Source organism: Crinia signifera, chromosome 7 (assembly GCF_055691185.1).
Source record: "Crinia signifera chromosome 7, ASM5569118v1, whole genome shotgun sequence".
Classification (NCBI taxonomy): domain Eukaryota; kingdom Metazoa; phylum Chordata; class Amphibia; order Anura; family Myobatrachidae; genus Crinia; species Crinia signifera.
Genome location: NC_139223.1, coordinates 70,583,576 through 70,608,397, shown reverse-complemented (window position 1 = coordinate 70,608,397; position 24,822 = coordinate 70,583,576). Strand labels below are relative to the sequence as shown.

General features: G+C 43.5%; 1 protein-coding gene across 2 annotated transcripts in view; it reads right to left on the bottom strand.

The window, feature by feature from the left end:
• SNX29 (sorting nexin 29) overlaps positions 1–24,822 on the bottom strand; it is a 522,757-nt gene that overhangs the window by 398,869 nt on the left and 99,066 nt on the right. For both annotated transcript variants that reach the window (XM_083153313.1, XM_083153315.1), the window contains exon 14: positions 16,398–16,477. In XM_083153313.1, the coding sequence (XP_083009439.1) occupies positions 16,398–16,477 (80 nt within the window). The remainder of the gene's footprint in view (positions 1–16,397; positions 16,478–24,822) is intronic.

The following is a 24,822-nucleotide window of genomic DNA, read 5'->3' as shown; positions in this document are numbered from 1 at the left end:
TGACGGAATTTAAACTCCTGTTTAAATTACCTGCCTACGCGCAATAAACACGAAAGTATCGTTGTTGTTGTTGCTGTACGCTGGCATGTTACTAATAGAGTATGTGTTTGGTGCCCTGGCAAAATGGCACTTTAGAGCTTAGGATATGAACCGGGTACTGATAGAACTACCGACAGAGCAATTCATGCAACTGCTAACGGAGGCAGATGCCACTGTAAATTCCTTTGCTGTGCCCTTATGGGCATGTGCAGGGTCAGTACATGCACAGTGAGGCACCATTTGGGATTCTTAGACAGGATGGTGGAATAAAGATGGAGAATTAGATTGCTTAACTGCATCACTACGGGGCATTAGGTACCCCAGATTACTGCAAAGATCGCTCAGCACACAGCGCTGCACCAGCACTGTGTGCTGAGCGATCTGTCACGGGCAGTGTTCTCTGAAGAGAGAACACTGGAGATGTCTAGATGTATACTGCATGCAGTAAACAGCTGATCAGGCAATAATAAAACGCGGGACAGCGCAACACTGTCGCCCGGGGCCATACACATGGAGCAATCAGGGCTTCGTTTCTAAGCAATATAGACAGATAAAAATGGGGCTTTAATAACTCCGTGTGTACACCCCATTAGTTAGAACATAACAAAAAATAAAAACTAATCAGGGTGGATATATTTAAAAGAACGGCTTGCTATACATTTACTCAGATAAGTACCTACTTACTACTACATACAATGGGAGATGTGGGAGGTGCTGCAAATCCCATTACTACAGCCCCATTCATTACCCCATCATGTAAAGTTATGGCATCGTGTAGCTGGAGGCTTGGACATGATACAATATGCACTAATTACTGTCTATTATCTAACCCCTAGGTTCACCCATTGGGGCAGTGGTCCCGACAAAGGAGACTAGTCCACTCTACCAGGAGAATTTCATGAGTAGAGTAAGCAATTATGGATAAGGGGTTACTTATTATAAATAATGACATTTTAAAGGCTGCATGGTAAACATGTATCATCGCACATGGTATAGCTTTAAAAAAAGTATGTTAAGAACCCCTGGCTTAGAGAAGATACTAACAACATTCATCATTATTACCTAATGCAACATTCTATGATATTCCAAAGGCAGCCACAGTACAATCCTTGACATTCAAAGGAAAGGACTAATTCGAGAGATTCCTCCTCGGAAAAGGTGAGGTTTTCATCTCGCAAGGCTGTAAAATGACTTGTGTTTTACATATTTCACATTTAAACTGAGAATATGATAGGCTGAAAAGGTCATTTTAAGCCGCTGTTACTGTAAAACAAAACAAGGTTGTTATGGTAATGTTCTTATTTTGTTTTGCTTATTTCTGATCTACTAATGACACAAAATGAAAAGTTCAGACAGCCCCGCTAATCTGTATAAATTACATTTAAAAGGTGGATGAAGAGCACTGACTATTCTGCTGGTTTAACAAATAATATTTGCAAGCTCTCAATTTAATGGTTGGGTTACAGTACAATGAGTAACACGGCGAAAACGAAAAAGTAAAAGTCAAATTGCTGACTTTATAGTTGTACAAGGTCTTATTTATAACAGTTTCCAATTATCTAGAGAAAAAATAAGCTCCTGAACTTGTAGCCATTAATAATTAAGACCACTATCTTGCTATTACCATTTTTCAAGATAAGAATAACACACAGCACCACAATGTAATTAATTGAGCAGCAGCTAGGGGAAAAAATGTATTTACAGTGTACAATCCTTTAACTATATGTTACCATTTCTGACAGTGCTGACCTTAGTCTTCCCACATTCATTAAGCAGTATTGGAAGCAGCGAAACTTTAATGCCTGGGTGGAACTTGTGTTCTTAGCTTTCTTAAAGTCTTTACAAGTTTAGTATTCACAATATTCTCTTCAATAATATAGATCACAATCTCTTAACAAATTGGGGATAACCACCTTACTCTTACCTTACATTTTAATAATGACTACTCTTCCTACTACTTGGATAGGAAGGGAGAATAACCCTAATGCTGGGTACACACCAGGATGATTTTCCCTCAATCACGTCAATCCTGATACAATACCGACCGATTGTATGTAGATTGTATGTACTTTTGTGCTTTTTTGTCATTTCGTTGATCCGATTCCGATCCGATGCGCGTACCCGCCGCTCATTTGATCGTGGGTCCTACGTGCTACAGGTAGGATCCGCCAATACCAGTCCGACCGATTGTCCATCGCGGATACAGAAACACAGTACATACCTAACACTTTATTAGTCATCCTGGTCACTACTACATTTCAAAAGCATAATTTGCCTTCATCAGATTATTTTCCCTTCCACTACCTAGTGTTCCCGCTAGGCTTGTTTTACAGGGCGCTGCGCCCTGCCCCTTTCAAACCCGCCGATTTCCGCCCTGCCCGTTTGTGGCCGCCCTGCACAAGTTAATTGCTGCTGCCGCGCTAGAAGTCTCCTCCCGCTGACAGTGTTAAGCTTCTAGCGCGGCAGCGTGTGAAGTGGTCACTCCCCCCTCAGTCTGACATGCCGCTCACCTCCTATTGTGAGCGGCTGTCAGCTATTCCACCAACATCCCTCCTCCCCCTTAACACGCTGACATGCCGCTCACCTCCTATTGTGAGCGGCTGTCAGCTATTCCATCAAGCTACCCTCCTCCCCCCTGCCACGCTGACATGCCGCGCTCACCTCCTCTTATGTGAGCGGCTGTCAGCTATTCCATCAAGCCTCCCTCCTCCCCCCTGCCACGCTGACATGCCGCTCACCTCCTCTTATGTGAGCGTCTGTCAGCTCTTTCAGGGAGCATCTCTCCTCCCCTTGCCGGGGGGTGCTGGATGAGTTTCTGTGCAGAGGATGGAGTTGGAGTGCCGGGAACTGGAAGAGGCAGGGCATGATGCAGAGATATTCAGCTGCCGCGCGCTGACCTGAGAGGGAGGTCCCTGGCTGCATGCTGTTTGAAGGCAGAGAGCAGTCACAGCAGCCGGGGAGCAGGAGGGGGCCCAGCAGCTGCCAGCGATAGTGTATGTAAGGTGATTATATCACCTCACCCCCTCTCACCTCATTTGGCTCTCTCCTCCCGTCACCTCACCCTCCTCTCTCCTTCTATCACATCACCCCCTGTCACCTCACCCCGTCACCTCACCCTCTCTTTTCTCCCATCACATCACCCCCTCTTTTCTCCCATCACCTCACCCCCTCCCTTCTGCCATCACATCACACCTGCCCTCTCTCATAGCAGCGGCAGCCACACATGATGGAGGAGCCAGTGGCCTGCAGCAGCTCTAAAACCTGCCAGCACTATGTCAGGTTACGGTATGTGATAAGTGCTGGGGGGGTCATGTAAATGTGCGCTGGGGGAGGTTTCATGTAAATGTGTGCTGAGGAGGGGGCGGTGTCATGTACATTTGTGCTGAGGTGGGGGCGGTGTCATGTAAATGTGTGCTGGGGAGGGGGGGGTGACATGCAAATGTGTGTTGGGGGGATGGAGGCATAATGTGTGATGTAGGGGAGCGAGGCATGATATGTGATATACAGTAGGTGATGGAGGAATAGGCAGGTGTTCAATGCTGCTGCGAGTGGCCGGCGAGGGGGTTAAACTGCGAGGATCACAGAAAACCAGCGATCCTCGCTGTTTAACCCCCGCGCCGGCCGCTTGCACTATTCAACGTTCTGGGGAAATCCTCGCCGTCACAGGACAGCGAGGATTCCCCTAAACAGCGAGACCCGCGGCTAGTGCAGCAAACTCGCTGTAATTAGCCGCAAGTCTCGCAGCTTCTGCAGCCGCATACGCCAATTCCCCCTCACTCAAAAAAGGAAGCGGGGAAGAATTGGCGTATGAGGGGGGTCAGTTGAATACTGACAGGGTGAGTGGTGACAGCGAGCAGAAAGCCCTGCTCGCTGTCAACGCTCGCCCACAGCATTGAATACACCCCAATATGTGTGATGTAGGGGATGGAGGCATAAGGTGTGATGTAGGGGATGGAGGCATGATATGTGATGTAGGGGATGGAGGCATAAGGTGTGATGTAGGGGATGTGGGATAAATGTGCTGATGGTGTGACGCTCCGGTGTCACCAGATGGTTATATAGCATAAATGTGCTGATGGTGTGACGCTCCGGTGTCACAAGATGGATTATATAGCATAAATGTGCTGATGGTGTTACGCTCTCAGGTGTCACAGGATGATTATATAGCATAAATGTGCTGATGGTGTGACGCTCCGGTGTCACAAGATGATTATATAGCATAAATGTGCTGATGGTGTAACGCTGAGGTGTCACAGGATGGTTATATAGCATAAATGTGCTGATGGTGTGACGCTCAGGTGTCACAAGATGGTTATATAGCATAAATGTGCTGATGGTGTGACGCTCAGGTGTCACAAGATGGTTATATAGCATAAATGTGCTGATGGTGTGACGCTCAGGTGTCACAGGATGGATTATATAGCATAAATGTGCTGATGGTGTGACGCTCTCAGGTGTCACAAGATGGTTATATAGCATATATGTGCTGATGGTGTGACGCTCAGGTGTCACAAGATGGATTATATAGCATAAATGTGCTGATGGTCTGACGCTCAGGTGTCACAAGATGGTTATATAGCATAAATGTGCTGATGGTGTGACGCTCAGGTGTCACAGGATGGTTATATAGCATAAATGTGCTGATGGTGTGACACTCAGATGTCACAGGATGGATTATATAGCATAAATGTGCTGATGGTCTGACGCTCAGGTGTCAAGATGGTTATATAGCATAAATGTGCCGATGGTGTGACGCTCTCAGGTGTCACAGGATGGATTATATAGCATAAATGTGCTGATGGTGTGATGCTCCGGTGTCACAGGATGGATTATATAGCATAAATGTGCTGATGGTGTGACGCTCCGGTGTCACAGGATTGATTATATAGCATAAATGTGCTGATGGTGTGACGCTCAAGTGTCACAGGATGGTTATGTAGCATAAATGTGCTGATGGTGTGACGCTCAGGTGTCACAGGATGGTTATGTAGCATAAATGTGCTGATGGTGTGACGCTCAGGTGTCACAAGATGGTTATATAGCATAAATGTGCTTATTGCCTGATGCTCCAGTGTCACAAGAGAGTTTATATAGATGTGCTGATGGTGTGACGCTCCAGGGTGCAGTCCCTCGCATCGCACATCGCAAAGCACAAAAAGTATGTGCTGCACATACTTTTTAACTAGATTGCATCTAGTTCAAAATGCATGCTGCTTTAGCACATTGCATACATTTTTAACTAGATGCGATGTGATCTAGTTCGAAATGCATGAAGCACATCGCTCCATGTATGGGCACCTTAACATGAATTTTGTCTGATTCCGAGTGGCATAATGTTTGTGGGGCAAGTAAAAGGGGATCTACTAATGTGTTACATAATGTTCATAAGAGGTATATGGTGTGGCACACTACACTCAAGGACACGTCCCATTTTAGGTGACCACGCCCCCCTTTTTCTGGAGCGAGCGCGCCTTCGGCACGCACATAACCCCCACCATCACTTCTCCGTCCTCCCCACTTTCAAATTTCACATTGTCCACTGTCTCTCTCTAAATATAAATATATAAAATATATATATATATATATATATATATATATATATATATATATATATATATATAGTCTGTCTTGGGATGTGACTCCCTCTGCCCGGCACTCGCATACAACCAAAGAAAACGACCTCACACAGGTCTTTACGGCAACGTTTCGGGAATTTTATTGTATTCCCTTCGTCAGGACAACCTTGTTGTCCTGACGAAGGGAATACAATAAAATTCCCGAAACGTTGCCGTAAAGACCTGTGTGAGGTCGTTTTCTTTGGTTGTATGCGAGTGCTGGGCAGAGGGAGTCACATCCCAAGACAGACAGTATAGGACCGGCCAAGGCACCCCCTGTAACGGCAGTTGGAGTGGAGTACCGGATCGCCTCTTGAAAGATATATATATATATATATATATATATCTATCTCGCATCATTTTGCCCTTTAAAATTAAAATGTGCCTTCCTAAATGAAAAATGTGCCCTCGCGATTGAAAAATGTGCCCTCCCCGTGGTCAGCACCCTGCCCTTAAAAATTTCTAGAGTGAAACGAGTTTTACACCCTACAGTAGGACCCACCCTTGCACTATGGAAGACAATTCGCCACAAGCCAGTGATATCCTCGGGAAAAACACCACTTAGACCCATATTTGACAACCCATTGTTTCCACCGGGCCTCGCGGGCGGGACGGCCTCGAGATGGAAAAAAGCTGGGGTGACTAGAGTGAACCACTTGACTGCAGATGGTAAAATCAAAACCTTCTCAGAAATTCAAGACAATGAGTATATACACGCAAATTACTATTGGTTTTACCTCCAACTGAGACATTTTATTCTCTCTCAGAGGGAGTGGATTGATCCACATAAGAATCTCACGCCTTTTGAATCCATGTGCGGTCAGGTGGTACCACCCACCCATGTAATATCAGGCATTTACAAAATCCTTATACATGGACACTTCCCTGACAAACCTTCATTCTGTGATGCGTGGGACAAAGACCTAACACACCGCGGCATAAAAATTAAATGGGAAACACACTGTGAAAAGATGGCTCGCTGCTCCACTAGCCTAGAAGTAGTAGAAACACAGTATAAACTACTGACACGCTGGTATAGATGCCCGTCTCTATTGCACAAATGCTATCCCTCTGTCTCCCCCCTATGTTGGAGGTGCGGTATAGATAAAGGCACACTAATACATACCTGGTGGGATTGCCCATTAATTATCCCATTTTGGTACAAAATTAGAGAACTGTCCGCAGAAATACTAAGATTCCCAGTCCCACAGGGCCCTGACTTCTGGTTGCTCTCTCATTCCAACATCCCCCTAGCAAGATACAAAAAATCTCTCTTGAAACATCTAAACAACGCTGCGAGAGCGGTCATTCCAGTACATTGGCGCTCCATTGAACCACCAACAATATGGGAGTGGTTCCAACGTATAGATTTCTATATGTATATGGAGGACATCTACTTTGCAGCTCTGGAGAAACATTCAAGACTTTACCTCAACCTGGTTTAGTTGGCTGGAATTTAAGACCTCCACGGCCTACATCGCTTTTGCACGCTCTTAGCTTAAAACTGAGATAAATTCACATTAACCTATTGCTCTTGCCAACTGACTATGCTTCAGTACCTGAAAAATTACCCCCAATTCACCCCTTCCTCCCCCTCTCTTCCCCGTTTAAGTTAATGTCTGTCAGAAAATCTGACCATGCTTCTGTGTCTGTTTTGGACCTCAGTTTCAGGGTCATCATCTTGTTTTATCTCCACATCCAGATTTTGTAAAATGCTATGTTTCCAGTTGTTAATATTTCTACTGTTACCACGTAATGGCAACGCTGATGTGACATTACTACAATGTATGTGGACTATATTATGTTTATAAAATAAAAATAAAGAATTTATAAAAAAATATGTTAATGGTAATTTAGGTTATTCAATCTGGGCCACTATTTATGACGGGGGAAATACCGGTGAACGCCTATTCAATGCTGTCTTTCCCGACAGCATTGAAGAGGCAGATCGACAGAATAGGCCCAACTTTAAAAGAAGTCAGGCCCGTTTTGTCGATTTTGGCTATGAATTGTCGCGAATGTGGCCAAATATCGACAATCCACGGCCATTTACGCAGACACGCCCCCTTTTCTGTCTTCTACGACAGAGCACACTGTAATAATCTGAATTCAATGAAACAAAAAACTGCTTTTTTGTTTACTGCACAGTTTCCTTTTTAAAAGACAAATTTTATGGGGGAAAAAAAAGAAATGTAATTAATTAATTCTGTGATGATATCACAACTAGTACAAAAACACCATAAATGAAAGAGCAATAAAACACCTACCTTCAGCATACCGAGATTTCTGACTAAGGACATACTCAATCAGAGCGTTAACTATTATTACATTTGACTTCATCGGAATTAGAACCAAGTATGCAGTGTGTTCTCAGCATAGGAATGTACAAATAATACATTCACAGAAATGATGGGCCTTATTCTAGTTCACTCTTTCTGACAAAATCCTTCTTAGATGGACAAAACCATGTGCACTGCAGGGGGGCAGATGTAACTTGTGCAGAAAGAATTAGATTTGGGTGGGGTTTTACTTCAAAGTGAGATCTATACTGCAGTGTAAAAATAAAGCAGCCAGTATTTACCCTGCACAGAAACAAAATAACTCACCAAAATCTAATTCTCTCTGCACATGTTACATCTGCCCCACCTGCAGTGCACATGGTTTTTGTCCATCTAAGAAGGATTTTGTCAGAAAGAGTGAACTAGAATAAGGCCCTATATCACTAAGTTATCAAAATTGAGTCTATGCTTTTAAAAATATAAAAGTGCTTTTTCCTTAACTACTAAGGAAATTGTGTAACATCATTTTACAAGTACCATATTTTGTAGTATAAATGAATAGCAGAGGTCATGGGTTTGATTCCCACCATGGCTCTAACTGCGGGGAGTTTGTATATACTTGCGTGGGTTTCCTCCGGGTACTCCAATTTCCTCCCACAATGCAAAAATATACTGGTAGGCTAATTGGCTCACAACAAATTAACCCTAAAATGTCTGTGTGCATGTATATGTGGTAGGGAATATAGATTGTAAGTGCCACTGGGGCAGGGACTGATGTGAATGTTCAAATATTCTCTGTAAAGCTCTGCGGAATATGTATGCGCTATATAAGAAAGCAGAAGCAGAGTTCACGGTCAATGAGTACAGCATAAGCAGGAAATAAAGAGCACAGGGCAGGGGTCAGTGTCAGTGGGTACAGCGTAAGCAGGAGCAGAGAGCAAGGGTCAGTGGGTACAGTGGATGGAGGAAAGCAGGAGCACAGGACAGAGGTCAGGGAAAGTAGGTACGGCGCAAGCAGGAAAGCAGAAGCAGAGATCAGTGTCAGTTGTTACAGCAGAAGCAGGAAGAAGGAGTACAGGGCAGGGGTCAGTGTCAGTGGGTACAGTGTAAGCAGACGCAAAGGGCAGAGGTCAGTGACATTGGGTACAGCATACACAGGAAAGCAGGAGCACAGGGCAGAGATCAGTGACAGTGGGTACAGCATACACAGGAAAGCCAGAGCACAGGGCAGAGGTCAGTGACAGTGGGTACAGCATACACAGGAAAGCAGGAGCACTGGGCAGAGGTCAGTGACAGTGGGTGCAGCATACACAGGAAAGCCGGAGCACAGGGCAGAGGTCAGTGACAGTGGGTACAGCATACACAGGAAAGCCGGAGCACAGGGCAGAGGTCAGTAACAGTGGGTACAGCGTATTCAGGCGATTCCTCATTTCTGCTCACAGATAAATCCACTTAAACAACATGGCAAAAAATGTGAATATAGTTTGGAACCAGATGGGACCAATCAATTCACAATCCCGGCGCTCTATGAGTAGGTAGATATAAATAATTTTATAATAATGAGGTGCCTATTATATGCACCGATAATTTGATTATATACTCAGCTGCTGCACATGTTAAATGAGCTAGCCTGGCTCATATACAAAGGAGAAATTGGAGGGGTATTAACACAATTGCGCTGCTGAGTATTTAAAAGACACTCTGAGTAATAGCTCGCTGACCAAAAAAGCACACTGGACACGCTTAGAAAATTGATGATTTTTATAGAAATATAAAAAGAAAAACATGTATAATACACAATACAATTAATATATAGCACCTGAGAAAAAATCTAAAAACATATAGAATAAAATGTCAATTGTAGGTGTGTCTCCAAGAATTAATTAACCCCTTCCCGACATTTGACGTACATTTACGTCATGGTCGGGAAGTACTTCCCGACACATGGCGTAAATGTACGTCATGGCTTGTAACTGTCACCGCGTCTATAGACGCGGTGACAGTTTCAACATGTCTGCTGTCCCTGACAGCAGACATGTCCCTGCATGTCCAGGGGGGGCTGCGATGCCGCCCCCCCGTCGGCGATCGCTGTGATTGGCTGTTCAGTGTGAACAGCCAATTACAGCGTTTTCTGTGTCACCGGCGAATAACGTTCGCCGGTGACACGCGATCGGAGGTGATTGGTGCTGTAAAGTACAGCACCAATCACCGCGGGGTGTAAGGGTGACACTGGTGTCACCCCACCTCACCCCGCCCGCCCCCAAAGGCCGTGATTGGTTCGTCGGACCGACGGACCAATCACAGCCAAGGAGGGGGATTTAAACTAACGGTGACTGCACTGCAGACGCCATTCCGGTCTGGAATTGCGTGCAGTGCGGTCACCGTGCCTAGCTGCCGCAGTATACTGACCTGAACCGAGCAAAATACTTACCTGATCACTGCTTCATCACTGCTTGTAGTGTGCTGGATGCTTCCTGGATCCTGTACTTGTGACTTCCTGTGTTGTGAACTTGTGCTGCTGCAGTGTAATAGCGTTAGATTGAGAGAGAGATAGAGAGAGAGAGATAGAGAGAGATAGTGTCAGAGAGTGCTATATTTTGTGCTGCTGCAGTGTGATATAGTTATAGATAGAGAGATAGAGAGAGATAGAGAGAGATAGAGAGATAGTGACAGATTGTGCTATATATTTTTTATATAACTGACTGCTGCCCCCCCTTTTGTGCTGATCAGTATAAATTAACTGATCAGCAACTTTTTGGGGGCGCAGGTTTTTTTTTATATATATATATACCTGTCAGTGCTGCTGCTGCAGTGTTATAGAGTGATAGATAGTGAGAGATAGAAAGATAGAGAGAGATAGTGACAGAGAGTGATAGAGACTGCTATATTTTGTGTCTGCTGCCCCCATTTTGTGCACCCCCAGCAACTTTTTGGGGGTGCAGGGGTTATTTTTCATATATATATAACTGTCAGTGCTGCTGCTGCAGTGTCATAGAGTGATAGATAGTGAGAGATAGTGACAGAGAGTGATAGAGAGTGCTAAATTTTGTGTCTGCTGCCCCCGCCTTTTGTGCTGATCACTATATCTGAGGTGATCAGCAACTTTTTGGGGGTGCAGAGGTTTTTTTTTTTTTAGATATACCTGCCAGTTGCTGCCAGTTGCACTGTCAGTTGCACCAAAGGTTGTGCACCTGCTGCCCCTCACTGGTAATCAGTGTCGCATCACTGATCACCTTTTTTTTTTTTTGAGGCTGCTGTGGGGTCTTTTTTTAATTTTTTTTTTTACACACACTGTGATTTTGTGGGTGTCCTGTGGCCACTGTGCGCTGATCAGTGACGTACATCACTGATCAGCTTTTTCGGCACAGGGTTGATCTTTTTTTTTTTTTTTTGATCAAATTCCTGTTGCCTTTGAGCGCTGTTCAGTGACGGACGTTACTGACCAACATCTGTGCTCAATTTTTGGCGCAGGACCTTTTTTTTTTTTTTTTTAACCCCTTCAATTTTTTATTTTTTTTAACCCCTTCAAATTTTTTTTTTTTTGTATAAAGTCTTTTTTTTTTCTGCACTACATACACACTACACACTACATACGCCCCGGGTTGAAATAAAGTTTGTACCCCCCCCCTACACTATACACGTGTTGAAACATTTCACTACCAGTAACACAAAAATAAAAATGGCATCCCAAATGTCATCCCAAATGTCATCCCAGTCATCTAGAAGAATGTATTCAGCGGAGGAGGCATATGCCATGCTTGCCTCTGACTCTGACACAGCCAGTGAGGCAAGCGGGGAATTTGAAGGCTTCGTCTTAAGCTCCTCTTCCTCCTCTAGTGATGAGGGACCCCCTCAAAGACGCCCCCGTAGAGCAGCTGAGACACCCCCCCCAATAATTGATCTCGTATGGACCCCACCACCAGACAATTTTGAGCCCCAGGGTCCTGAGTTTTTGGCCATGCCAGGAATCCAATTTGATTCCACAGGTCTCAGAGAAATTGACTTTTTCAAATTATTTTTCTCTGATGATTTTATAAATTTAATGGTGGACCAAACTAATTTATATGCCCAGCAGTTTATTGCTCAAAACCCCACGTCATCATTTGCTAGGTGGACCCCTGTAGATGCAGTAGAGATGATGACGTTTTGGGGTCTGGTGTTTCATATGGGCATAGTAAAAAAGCCAGAAATTAGGCAATATTGGAGTACAGATGTTCTGTACAGCACCCCATTTTACCGTATGGCCATGCCCCGGGCTCGATTTGAGACGATCCTTAAATTTTTGCATTACAACGATAATGCACAGTGCCCACCCAGAGATGATCCCACCTTTGACCGGCTATTCAAAGTCAGGCCGGTCATTGATCATTTCAGTGCCAAATTTGAAGAGATGTACATCCCAGATAAATTCATTTGCATAGACGAGTCCCTTATACATTTTAAAGGAAGGGTTAAATTCCGCCAGTACCTTCCCAGTAAGAGGGCAAGGTATGGCATAAAAATGTATAAGCTGTGTGAAAGCACCTCAGGGTACACCCACAGGTTTAGGGTATATGAAGGGAAGGATTCAAGAATTGAACCGCCAGAATGCCCCCCCTCCCTCGTAGGTGTTAGTGGAAAAATTGTCTGGGATTTAGTGCACCCCTTAATGGATAAAGGTTATCACCTCTATGTGGATAACTTTTACACCAGCATCCCCCTGTTTAAGGCCCTTGGTTCAAGAGGTACAGCAGCTTGCGGTACTGTGCGCAAGAACCAAAGAGGCCTCCCAAAAACGCACATTGCCCAAGTAATGAGAAGGGGTGAAAGCAGGGGATTATGCACCGAAAATATGTTGTTGGTCAAATATAAGGACAAGAGGGATGTCCTTATACTGACAACAATTCACGGAGACAGTACCACCTCCGTCCCTGTACGAGGTACCAGTACCCACACCTCAAAACCTAATTGTATCCTGGATTACAATAGGTACATGGGCGGAGTGGATCTTTCAGATCAGTTACTGAAGCCGTACAGTGCCCTGCGGAAAACAAAAATCTGGTACAAGAAGCTGGCCGTGTATATCATCCAGATGGCACTGTATAACGCTTACGTGCTATTCCGTTCTACCGGCCAGAGGGGGACATTTATGCACTTTCAAGAGGAAGTCATAAAGGGCCTAGTATTTGGGAACCAGCAGGCAGAGGGCCCCAGTACTTCTAGTACTGGCCCCCGTATTGTACCAGGGCAGCATTTTCCTGATGAAATCCCCTCCACTGGAAAAAAGGGCAGGACACAAAAAAGGTGCAAAATTTGCTATAAAAAGGGAATAAGAAAGGATACTATTTTCCAGTGTGACACTTGCCCCGACAAACCCGGCCTATGTATAAAGGAGTGTTTTAAAATATACCACACATCTATGGATTTTTAGGTTCATCATTTCACCGTGCTTCGGGGGTCTTGCTAATGCCACATAGCACCCACCATTCATTCCACCAGAATCTGAGCCGCAAAATCCAAAAATCACTCCTTCCCTTCTGAGTCCTGCCATGCACCCAACTGGTATTTTTTGGTCACATATGAGGCATTGCCATACTCGGGAGAAATTGGGGCACAGATTTTAGGGTGCTTTTTCTCCTTCATACCTTCTGAAAATGAAAAATTTTGAGCCAGAACTGCATTTTTGTGTAAAAAAATGTAATTTTTCATTTTCACTGCCCAGTTGTATCAAAATTGGTGAAACCCCTGGGGGTTTGAAATGTACACTATACCCCTAGATGAATTCCCTGAGGGGTGTAGTTTGCAAAATGGGGTCACTTGTGGGGGGGTTCCACTGTATTGGTGCTTTGGGGGTCTTGCTAATGCGACATAGCACCCACCAACATTCCACCACCAAAAATCACTCCTTCCCTTCTGAGTCCTGCCATGCACCCAACTGGTATTTTTGGGTCACATATGAGGCATTGCCATACTCGGGAGAAATTGGGGCACAGATTTTGGGGTGCTTTTTCTCCTTCATACCTTCTGAAAATGAAAAATTTTGAGCCAGAACTGCATTTTTGTGTAAAAAATTTAATTTTTCATTTTCACTGCCCAGTTGTACCACAATTGGTGAAACCCCTGGGGGTTTGAAATGTACACTATACCCCTAGATGAATTCCCTGAGGGGTGTAGTTTGCAAAATGGGGTCACTTGTGGGGGGGTTCCTAAATTTTAGCATCTTATGGTGCCTAGAAACCTACATGGTGCCTAAAAAATAATCTCATAAAAAGGAGGCTCCAAAATCAAGTAGGTGCTCCTTCTATTATGAAGCCTGTGGTTTGGTCAACGTGCACACTAGGGCCACATATAGGATATTTATGAAAACAAAAGAATTGGGGGAATCAATTTTTAGTCACATTTCTCTAGTAAAATGTACTGTGTTCCTTAGAAAAATGTATTAAAATTGCAAATCTGCAAAAAAAATGAAATTTTGAAATTTCACCTACACTTTGTTTTAATTCCTGTGAAACACCTAAAGGGTTAACAAACTTCCAAAATGCTGTTTTGAATACTGTGAGGGGTGCAGTTTTTGAAATGGTATCATTTATGGGGGTGTCTCACATACAAGTCCCTCAAAGTCACATCAGAACTGAACTGGTCCCTAAAAAAATCAGTGTTTGAAATTTTCTTGAAAATTTGAGAATTTGCTATTCATATTGTAAGCCTCCTAGTGTCCAAAAAAATTAAAAGGAAGTTGAAATAATGATGGAAACATAAAGTAGACATATGGTCTATGTTAGTTATTAACTATTTTGAGTGGTATGATTATTTGTCTCACAAGCAGAAAATTTAACATTTTGCAAATTGCTAAATTTTCCATTTTTTCACGACATTTTGGTATTTTTCACAAAAAAACACAGACTGTATCGACCCAAATTTACCACTAATTTGAAGTACAATGTGTCACGAGAAAACAATCTCAAAATCACTGGGATAAGTAAAAGCAAAAAAAAGTTATCCCCACTTAAGTGATACATGTCAGATTTGAAAAAAAGGGCTCTGTCAGGAACGCAAAAACTGGCTCTGTCAGGAAGGGGTTAATATATCGATATCCGAAACAGGAATTAGGTATATCCACCACAGGGAATTGATGTGAGTTCCCTTTATATTATGCCCGCAGAAATATGGTTATTGCCAATTAGCATGTATACGGTACATGCACTAGATGTAGTAGGCAGTTCATCAGCGGACAGTAGATAATAAAATTATAAGGTTTCTCACCTATAGGTGGTAGTGAAGGCGGGGAGCGTTATTCATTTGTTGCTCAACCCTGATGTTAGATCGCCAGGAGTGTACCTCTGAGACACTTGTCTTGAAAAAGTTTCCAACCATTGTGGGTACGAAACGCGTTGACGTCAGATCCTTTTCCAAACGTGTCTCCAAGATTTTGTGACTCCTTCTACAACCCAGCAGTACGGCTCACCATTAGCCGCGCTACCAGCGTTTACTTCTTAGCCGGCATCCACCGCCAGCAGCGTTACCGGCTTTTGGACACACAAGCGACGGCTCACTGCCATCTGTGAGATCGACCTTCATCTTACAGCTACCGCTCCATGTGAGCCGCACTGTCGACCTATACTCTACAGCCGCAGTCCATTACCAGCCGGGATACCGGCTCCGACTGAAATCTACAGCTGCTGCTTAAACTTCATATTTGCAGGCTTCTCAGTCCGACTACACGGGCTCCGTCTACACTGCCCCAGTGAGTCTATAACTTCAGCTGTACACTCCTGGAGATTTTGACATCAGGGTTGAGCAACAACCGAATAACGCTCCCCACCATCTTTACCGCTCACAGCACGGGCTTGCTTCATATTATCCCGGTAAATCTACAAATCTCAGAGGTACACTCCTGGCGATCTAACATCAGGGTTGAGCAACAAATGAATAACGCTCCCCGCCTTCACTACCACCTATAGGTGAGAAACCTTATAATTTTATTATCTACTGTCCGCTGATGAACTGCCTATTACATCTAGTGCATGTACCGTATACATGCTAATTGGCAATAACCATATTTCTGCGGGCATATTATAAAGGGGACTCACATCAATTCCCTATGGTGGATATACCTAATTCCTGTTTCGGATATCGATATATTAATTAATTCTTGGAGACACACCTACAATTGACATTTTATTCTATATGTTTTTAGATTTTTTCTCAGGTGCTATATATTAATTGTATTGTGTATTATACATGTTTTTCTTTTTATATTTCTAAAAAAATCATCAATTTTCTAAGCGTGTCCAGTGTGCTTTTTTGGTCAGCGAGCTATTACACAAAGTGTCTTTTAAATACTCAGCAGCGCAATTGTGTTAATACCCCTCCAATTTAAACAACATGGCGTCAGATAAAAAAAATTTAAACACAAACAAAGCATACAGTATGCAAAGAAAAATACTGTATTTATAAATGTACAATAATGTACTTATTTACTTACTGTCATTGTTCCCCTCCCTCTTCAGCATCTGCACTGCACCAACATACTTCTTCAGCTGGACTTTAAGTACTTCATTTTCCCTGCTCAAACCAAATAGAAAGATCGATCATCCAAATGTACAACAGGATTTAACAATTTATAACAAATGTATTCATCATCAGGTACTTGTGTATTATAGCGGCGCCCATCGCATCGCATACCATAAGGCATACGTTGGTATGCGATGCGATATCGCGCAATGTTGTACAATGGCAAACAATTTTAAAATTGTATAACATTGTACATGGCATACAATGCGATGGGATGCAATTAAAAATGGGTGCTTACAATGTTAAATGCACCCCCACGTCACCCCCCACTATAAACGTGAACCCGAAGCGTGGCGAGCGGCGGCGGTACACGTCCTACGACCTTTTCATACCCCCACTATCCACGTTGGCGTGGAGATGATTTTATAAAGTGTGGCGAGAGCAGCGAGCCACCAAGCACGAAGCGTGGCGAGCGGACGCGGATACCTTCACAGGTATCGGCTTCCCCTCACGGCCTTCACAGGTATCCGCGTCCGCTCGCCACGCTTCGGGCTCGGTGGCTCGCTGCGCTCGCCACACTTTCTATTCTCAACTCCACGCCGACGTGGATAGTGGGGGTATGAAAAGGTCGTAGGACGCGTACCGCCACCGCTCGCCGCGCTTCGGGTTCACGTTTATAGTGGGGGGTGGCGTGGGGGTGCATTTTACATTGTAAGCACCCATTAGGGTGCTTGTACAATTTTTAATCGAATAGTGGTGTAAAATCACATCACATCGCATGCCATCGGGTGTATGGCATGCGATGCGATAAAAACATTGCACGACCAACATCGGGGGCGCCGCTATAATACACAAGTACCCATCATCATAATAATAATAATATAAAGAAAGACTCCTTATCACTACAATAAGGAATCTTTATCTGCCCAGATGTACTGTAGTTTTGGACTGAGTTCAGTAGGTTACCTTGGGGGAGATCTATCAAATTGTGGAGAAAGATAAAATACCAACCAATCAGCTTCTACACTTCAGCACTGGGGCAGATGTATTAAGCTTGGCGAAGAGATAAACTGGAGATAAAGTGGAAGGAGATAAAGCACCAGCCAATCAACTCCTAACTATCATATTTCAAACACAGCTGATTGGCTGGTGCGTTCTCTCGTCATCTTTATCTCAACTTTATTTCCAGTTTATCTCTTTGTCAGTGTGTCCAGAGGAAATCCCAAAGTCTGCAATAGTCTGTGGATGTCCCATTCACTCAGGTGACAGGTAACAAAACCAAATACTGTAGCTTGAAAGAACAGCCTCCAGATAAGTATTATTGGTACTTGTTTCCTAGCACGGCGCCCTTGATTTTAATCTTATTACATATTTTTGATCGCATCGATTGCATCGCATGCGATGCGATCAAAAAGATGATTTCATTGTACAATCACCCTAATGGGTGATTACTATGTTATATGCACCCCCATTGTTAACGCCACCGCCACTATTAATGCCAACCCGAAGCGTGGCGAGTACAGCGAGCCCGTGAGGGGCAATGGTACGTGTCCTCCGACCTTTTCATACCCCCACTATCCACGTTGGCGTGGAGTTGATATTATATAGTGTGGCGAGCGCAGCGAGCCACCGAGCCCGAAGCGTGGCGAGCGCAGCGAGCCCCGCGAGGGGACGTGGATAACTTCACATGTATTCCACTGCGCTCACCACGCTTCGGGCTCGCCGACATGGATAGTGGGGGTATGAAAAGGTCGAAGGCTGCGTACCGCCGCCGCTCTCCACGCTTCGGGTTGGCGTTAATAGTGGCGGTGGCGTTAACGTTGGGGGTGCATTTAACATACTAATCACCCATCAGGGTGCATGCACAATTAAATCATCATTTTGATCGCATTGCATGCCATTTTAATGGCATGCAATGCGATTTTAAAATTGTACAGTGTGGCTCTTAGGACCCGAAAATTGGGTTCCATCGCATACCACTAATTAAGGCATGTGATGGGCGCCGTGCTAGGAAACAAGTACCGTATTATTCTCTATTAATGCCCTAGCTATGGAATTCCACCTTAAACTGAATCTTGTAAATCAGCCTTTCATTCCAGCCATTAGATTACACCTGTACAACACTCCTAAGCTGTTTATAGCTATTAATATATGTAAGAGGTACAGACAACCACAATAATGCAGATGAATAATTGAATTAAAATTCTTCCCCCACATTCCTACTGTTTAAATTAGAGATGTGCAGGCTCTCATTTACTCTGATTTCAAAGCAGGATCTTATTGGCTATCCCAAATCACATGACAGTTGTTGACAGTTGATAGCCAATAAGATCCTGCTTTTAAATCAGAGTAAATCAGAGCCTGCACATTTCTAGTTTAAATACAAATGATTCCACCTTTTAGAATTGACTGGATTGAAACTTGAGCTGAGCAATTTTTCTCCATGTGGGAAAGCTACATAAATACCCTATCTCTAGAGGTGAGACAACAAATTCATAAACGCATGGAAGACACATCCTAGTACCTATTACGAACTACAGCAGAGGACCATCCCATAGTCACTGAATAATCAGGGACCTGGGAAAGGGGGGCACTCTTCTTTTCTTTTCTTTTTGTTTTTTTCTGTTATGTTTTGTTGATACGAGTTTTTATATGTTATTTCATTCTACATTTGTATGGAAATGTACATCAATATACTATATATTGCTATACCATTAATATATCACGACAAAAATAGAACTATACGTCTTATTTATGCTACTATACGTAATCATATAGACAAGAAAGACAGAAAAGGATGATGTCATTCTTTATTTTAGATAATGGATGTACTCAACAATATTATATACTTGTACAATGTGATCCTATGTTTTCGATATCCAATTTATATTTAAAACAAATGTACATTTCCTGCATATGTTTACACAAGTGCTTTGGTAAAAACTTTTTGGAAAAAAAAAGAATAATTGAATTAACTAAAAGCATATAAAAATATCTGCATACATAGATACATAAACTTCACTGAGCCACAGGAGCAGCCATATCTTACAAATTCTTCCCACAATGCACTGAGGCAGTGACAGGTCAATCACTATAGTGACTATTTAACCAAAGTAATGCTAAGAATATCTCGGGGACATTATATTTATAGAGACCCCTCCTCAGGAAAGGCCTTGGGATATTTTGCAGCTGCCGGGACCTGACTTAAGGATGTGGTAAAGCTGTCAAGCCAATAACAGAATCACTACAGGTGAATAGAAGACATGTGGACAGCCATAGCTCTGGTAGATGACATATAGTATAATTGTCAGGCCAGGTCAAAATCAGCATGATAAACAGTACAAATGTAGACACTAAAACATACTAGGCAACCAGCAGCCAATCACATACCAAACTAATAATGAAAGAAATATAAATATAAGGCAAGTTACAAATTGGGGGTGGATGGTTGCATGAATGGCTATAAGTTCTTAGCAACTCAATCTGCGCACACTTTAGAACACATACAGGTGTATGTTTGTTTCTAAGCAATATTTTTACACCCAACTGTATGTGCAGTACCCAATTTTAAAAATAAGTTCCAGTCCTAGCTGCTGGGGTGGATAGTGAATCTAATCCCTGGCAGCTGGGGTTGGATAGTGAGTCTCAGCCCTGGCAGCTGTGGGTGGATAGTGAGTGTCAGCCCTGGCAGCTGGGGGTGGATAGTGAGTCCCAGCCCTGGAAGCTGGGGGTGCATAGTGAGTCTCAACCCTGGTGGCTGGGATGGATAGTGAGTCTCCGCCCTGGTGGCTGTGGTGGATAGTGAGTCTCCGCCCTGGTGGCTGGGGTGGATAGTGAGTCTCCGCCCTGGTGGCTGGGGTGGATAGTGAGTCTCCGCCCTGGTGGCTGGGGTGGATAGTGAGTCTCCGCCCTGGTGGCTGGGGTGGATAGTGAGTCTCCGCCCTGGTGGCTGGGGTGGATAGTGAGTCTCCGCCCTGGTGGCTGGGGTGGATTGTGAGTCTCAGTCCTGGCAGCTGGGGTAAATAGTGAGTCTTAGAACTAGTGGCTGGGTGGATAGTGAGTCTCAGCCCTGGTGGCTGGGGTGGAAAGTAAATACCAGTCCTGGTGGCTAGGGTATAAAAAAGTAAATACCAGTCTCAGTGGCTAGGGTGGAAAGTAAATACCAGTCCTGGTGGCTGGTGGAGTAAAGTCCTGGTACTTCAGGTTCCTGTTAGTAGATAAGGCACACTTTTTCTTCAAACTAATTGGTTTTGACAGGTCCACGCCCCTTTTATACAGTTTGTCCACGCCCCCATTTATCCGCGTTTGATATCAAACTTGATAGCGCGTGATAAGCCCGTATCACGTTTGATATGAAAGTGGTATAAATAATATTAACCCCCCGTATTAAAATATAATTGGTTTGATACTGTAACTTCATACACTGATATTGGTTATGTGAAATAACACATATATAAAGTACGCGATATCTTAATCAGCTGGTAGAATTTCTAAACATAATGCTAAAAAAGTTGTTAGAAAAATATGGTATACAACAGATATATAATTCGTAGAACTGTAGATCTTGTTTTATATCAAATTTGATTTGTGTAGGATGTCGCGCAACGCCGATCATCAAAACAGCCGGCTGAAAGCCAGTTATTATAACGTATTAAAGCCGGGGAGTTTTTGCGGCTTTGATAAATATTATAAAGCTTTGAAAAATAAATTTAAAAGATCCGATGTGAGAAAATGGTTACAAGAGCAAGACGCGTACACATTGCACAAACCGGCTAGAAAAAACTATAAAAGGAATATGATATGCGTATCGGATATAAATCAACAGTGGCAATGTGATTTGGTATCACTCATAGATCTGGCAAAGCACAACGACGGCGTAAAATATATACTAACCGTCATCGATATATTCAGTAAGAGGGCCTGGGCTGAAAGTCTGACTGCTAAGAGCGCGACGACTGTCGCTAAGGCTTTTGAAAAATTATTCCAACAGGGGGACGTACCGCGGAAACTACAAACCGATAATGGTAAAGAGTTTCTAAACAAAGTCCTAAAAAAGTTGTTAGAAAAATACGGTATACAACATTTCACAACCAATAATGATGTGAAAGCAGCCGTTATAGAACGCTTCAATAGGACTTTAAAAACACGAATGTGGCGATATTTCACGGCGAATAATACATACCGATATATAGACGTTTTACAAGCGTTCATTACCAGTTATAATAACACATACCATAGAACGATTAAGCGGGCGCCGAATGAGGTGGATGGCTCTAATGCGCTGGATGTCTTCAAGACGATATATGGCGATTACTTTAGAAGTAAGAAAACAAAGGCTTGTTTAGCGATCGGGGACCACGTTCGTATCTCAAAATATAAGGATATATTTCAGAAAGGTTACGAACAGAGTTTTTCTGAGGAAATATTTGTAATACGCGGAGTGAACACTAAAGGACTTAAGCCGCTTTACACGTTGGAGGATCTCTACGGGGAGGCTATAACGGGTAGTTTTTACCCCGAAGAACTTCAAAGTATACCGAAAAACTATAATAGGATTTACAAAGTGGAGAAGATTTTAAAAAATAAGACGGTTAGAGGGAGGAAACACGTATTAGTCAAGTGGCGTGGATACCCCACAAAATTTAACAGTTGGGTCGCTGCATCGGAGATAAAAGATATATAAACAAAGAGGAAGATGGATGACAAACCCTTCTACATAACATTGCCGAGTAACGCCTCAGCCGATACATTTCCACAAAATAAGATTTCTGACTATACCACAAAGTTAGCAAGGCCGATAGACTTAAGTGGAGATTGGGAAGTAGCTCTTACAGAAATACAATACCCACACACCTGGAATACAATCGATGTGCGTGATTGTGTGTTGAAAATAACAAAGTGGGATGGGACGAGCGGTACAGCAACGAGGGTTTGCGTTAAACCGGGGTTTTATGAAACCATCGGGGCGTTACTGTTTTCTTTCAACGCTGAAATTGACCGACATAAACTGGATGGTTTAAAACTATTGTACGATCCGCTTGAACGAGAGATAATCATCGACAACAAGGCGATGTACAACATCACAGCCGGTCCTAAATTGTCGAGAATACTGGGGTTATACCCGAAAACTAAGTTTTTAAAACCGTGCGCCGACATCAGCGGCGGTCAATATACGCTCTTCGTGTACACAGATATTATCGAACATCAGAGGGTCGGTGATAGTTATGTTCCGTTGTTGCGTACCGTTGAAATAAAGGGCCGTAACAACGAGATGGTCACTATACGGTATGAGAAGCCCGATTATGTTCCGTTGTGCAAGACGCATTTTGACACTATAGCCATAGAGATAAAGAATGATCAGAACGAAAACATGTCATTCAAGTTTGGGAAAGCGAACGTGAAACTACATTTCAGACGCCGCAAATCCGAATTTTATTAAAGACAATGGTGGCCGTTAAAAATTATGGCGACCCGGGGCTCTACGCGCAATATTATAAAACACAGGCCGGTAATGGATTACCCGGTTTTCACGGCAGCGCGTATATGTACGGGTGCGGTTTAGGTGGAATTTTTCGAAGCCTGTTCAGAAAAGCGGTACCGCTTTTCCGAAGAGGGCTGGCGATAGCAAAGCCCCACGTGAAGAATGCAGCACGCAACATCGCGAAAGACGTCATCGGACAAGCCACAGCGGCTGTTGTGAGCAAAATACACGACGCAAATCAAGCGAAGCAAGATGGATCAGGTTTAATCTATGCCAGGAAAGGGGCGGCTAAAAATAAACGGAAGCGGGCAATACGACTTCCGACATGGTGCAGACCCCTTTTAAACAAAAAACGGAGCAGACGCGGCTTAATTAAAAAAAGGAAACCGAAGCGAAGGGTCGGTGATATTTTTTAAGCATGTCTTTCATACACAATGAATCCATGGAATGCGCAAAATCTGAACTTGACCTTTTTGACGTACCACCGACGCAGACCAGCGTAGAGAAAAGCCTCTACGTCGAAGTTCAACCTTTGGCGGCATTATCCGAGACCGCGCCGCTTGAATTCTACATAGCGGCCAGCGGTGAACACTACTACGATCTGAACAACACGTTGCTGTACGTGACCTGCAAGATCGTACGGCCTGATAACACGGCTATACCTCAAGACGCCAAGGTCGCTCTTATTAATTACCCCATAGCAACTTTATTTAGTCAGGTTGATGTCACATTGGGCGATAGGCTAATATCGCAGTCCAATAATCTTTACGCTTATAGGGCCTACATAGAGACCATACTGAATTATAGCTCAGATGCGCTATCCACAAAACACACAACTGGATTATTCTACAAAGATGTGGCTGGAGAACACAACACAAGAACCCTGGATGGTGTAAACACAGGGTTTATAAAAAGGGCAAGAACAACGGCACAAAGTCGAACGGTTGAATTATTGGGGCCGCTACACTGTGACCTTTTTCATCAACATAAACTAATATTGAACGCCGTGGACTTGAAGATAAAACTCATCAGAAACAAAGATGCTTTCTGCTTAATGTCTGCTGAAGCGGAGGCCTTTAAAATTCAGATTGTTGCAGCGTCCCTGTTTGTGAAAAGGGTTCAGGTCTCACCCGCCGTCCGGATTGGACACGCCCAGGCCTTACTGACCACCAACGCCAAATATGCGATCGATAGAGTGGGCATGAAGATCTATAGCATACCGACGGGGAGTCGCGTATTTAATTTAGAAAATCTGTTTTTAGGACAGGTGCCAAAAACCGTTATAGCCGCTTTTGTAGATAATGAAGCGTTTTCAGGAGCCTATGACAAAAACCCTCTACGGTTTGTACATAAAAATGTAAACTTCGCATCCCTATACCTGGATGGAACACCGCATCCGGCCAAACCATTTCAACCAGACTTTGAACACGGTAATGCGGTTCGCGAGTATATGTCGCTCATTCAGATCACAAATAAACAGAAATCAGATTCGGGTATACTAATTGACCGTGAAGAGTACCTCAACGGCTACACACTATTTGCTTTTGATCTGTCGCCTGAACAGGAATGCGCGGAGCATCTGTCTCTAATCAGAACCGGAAATCTACGAGCTGAATTCCGGTTTGCAGGAGCGCTAGACCGGACAGTCAACATAATAATATACGCATTATTTGATAATATCATCGAGATCAACCAGCGACGCGATGTGCTGTATGATTATCTATAAATGAAATAAATAATTTTTATATTTATCGTATATTTACCAATATTCATCACCCCATCAGCGATATGAACACATTGCAGATAAATTGTATACTGTACGCTAATCCGGTGACGCGCCTGTTTTTTAAAGGGACCTACCCGTGTGATATGCTTCCGAGCGGTAAACTATCGCAATACCCCTGCGCGTTTGTAA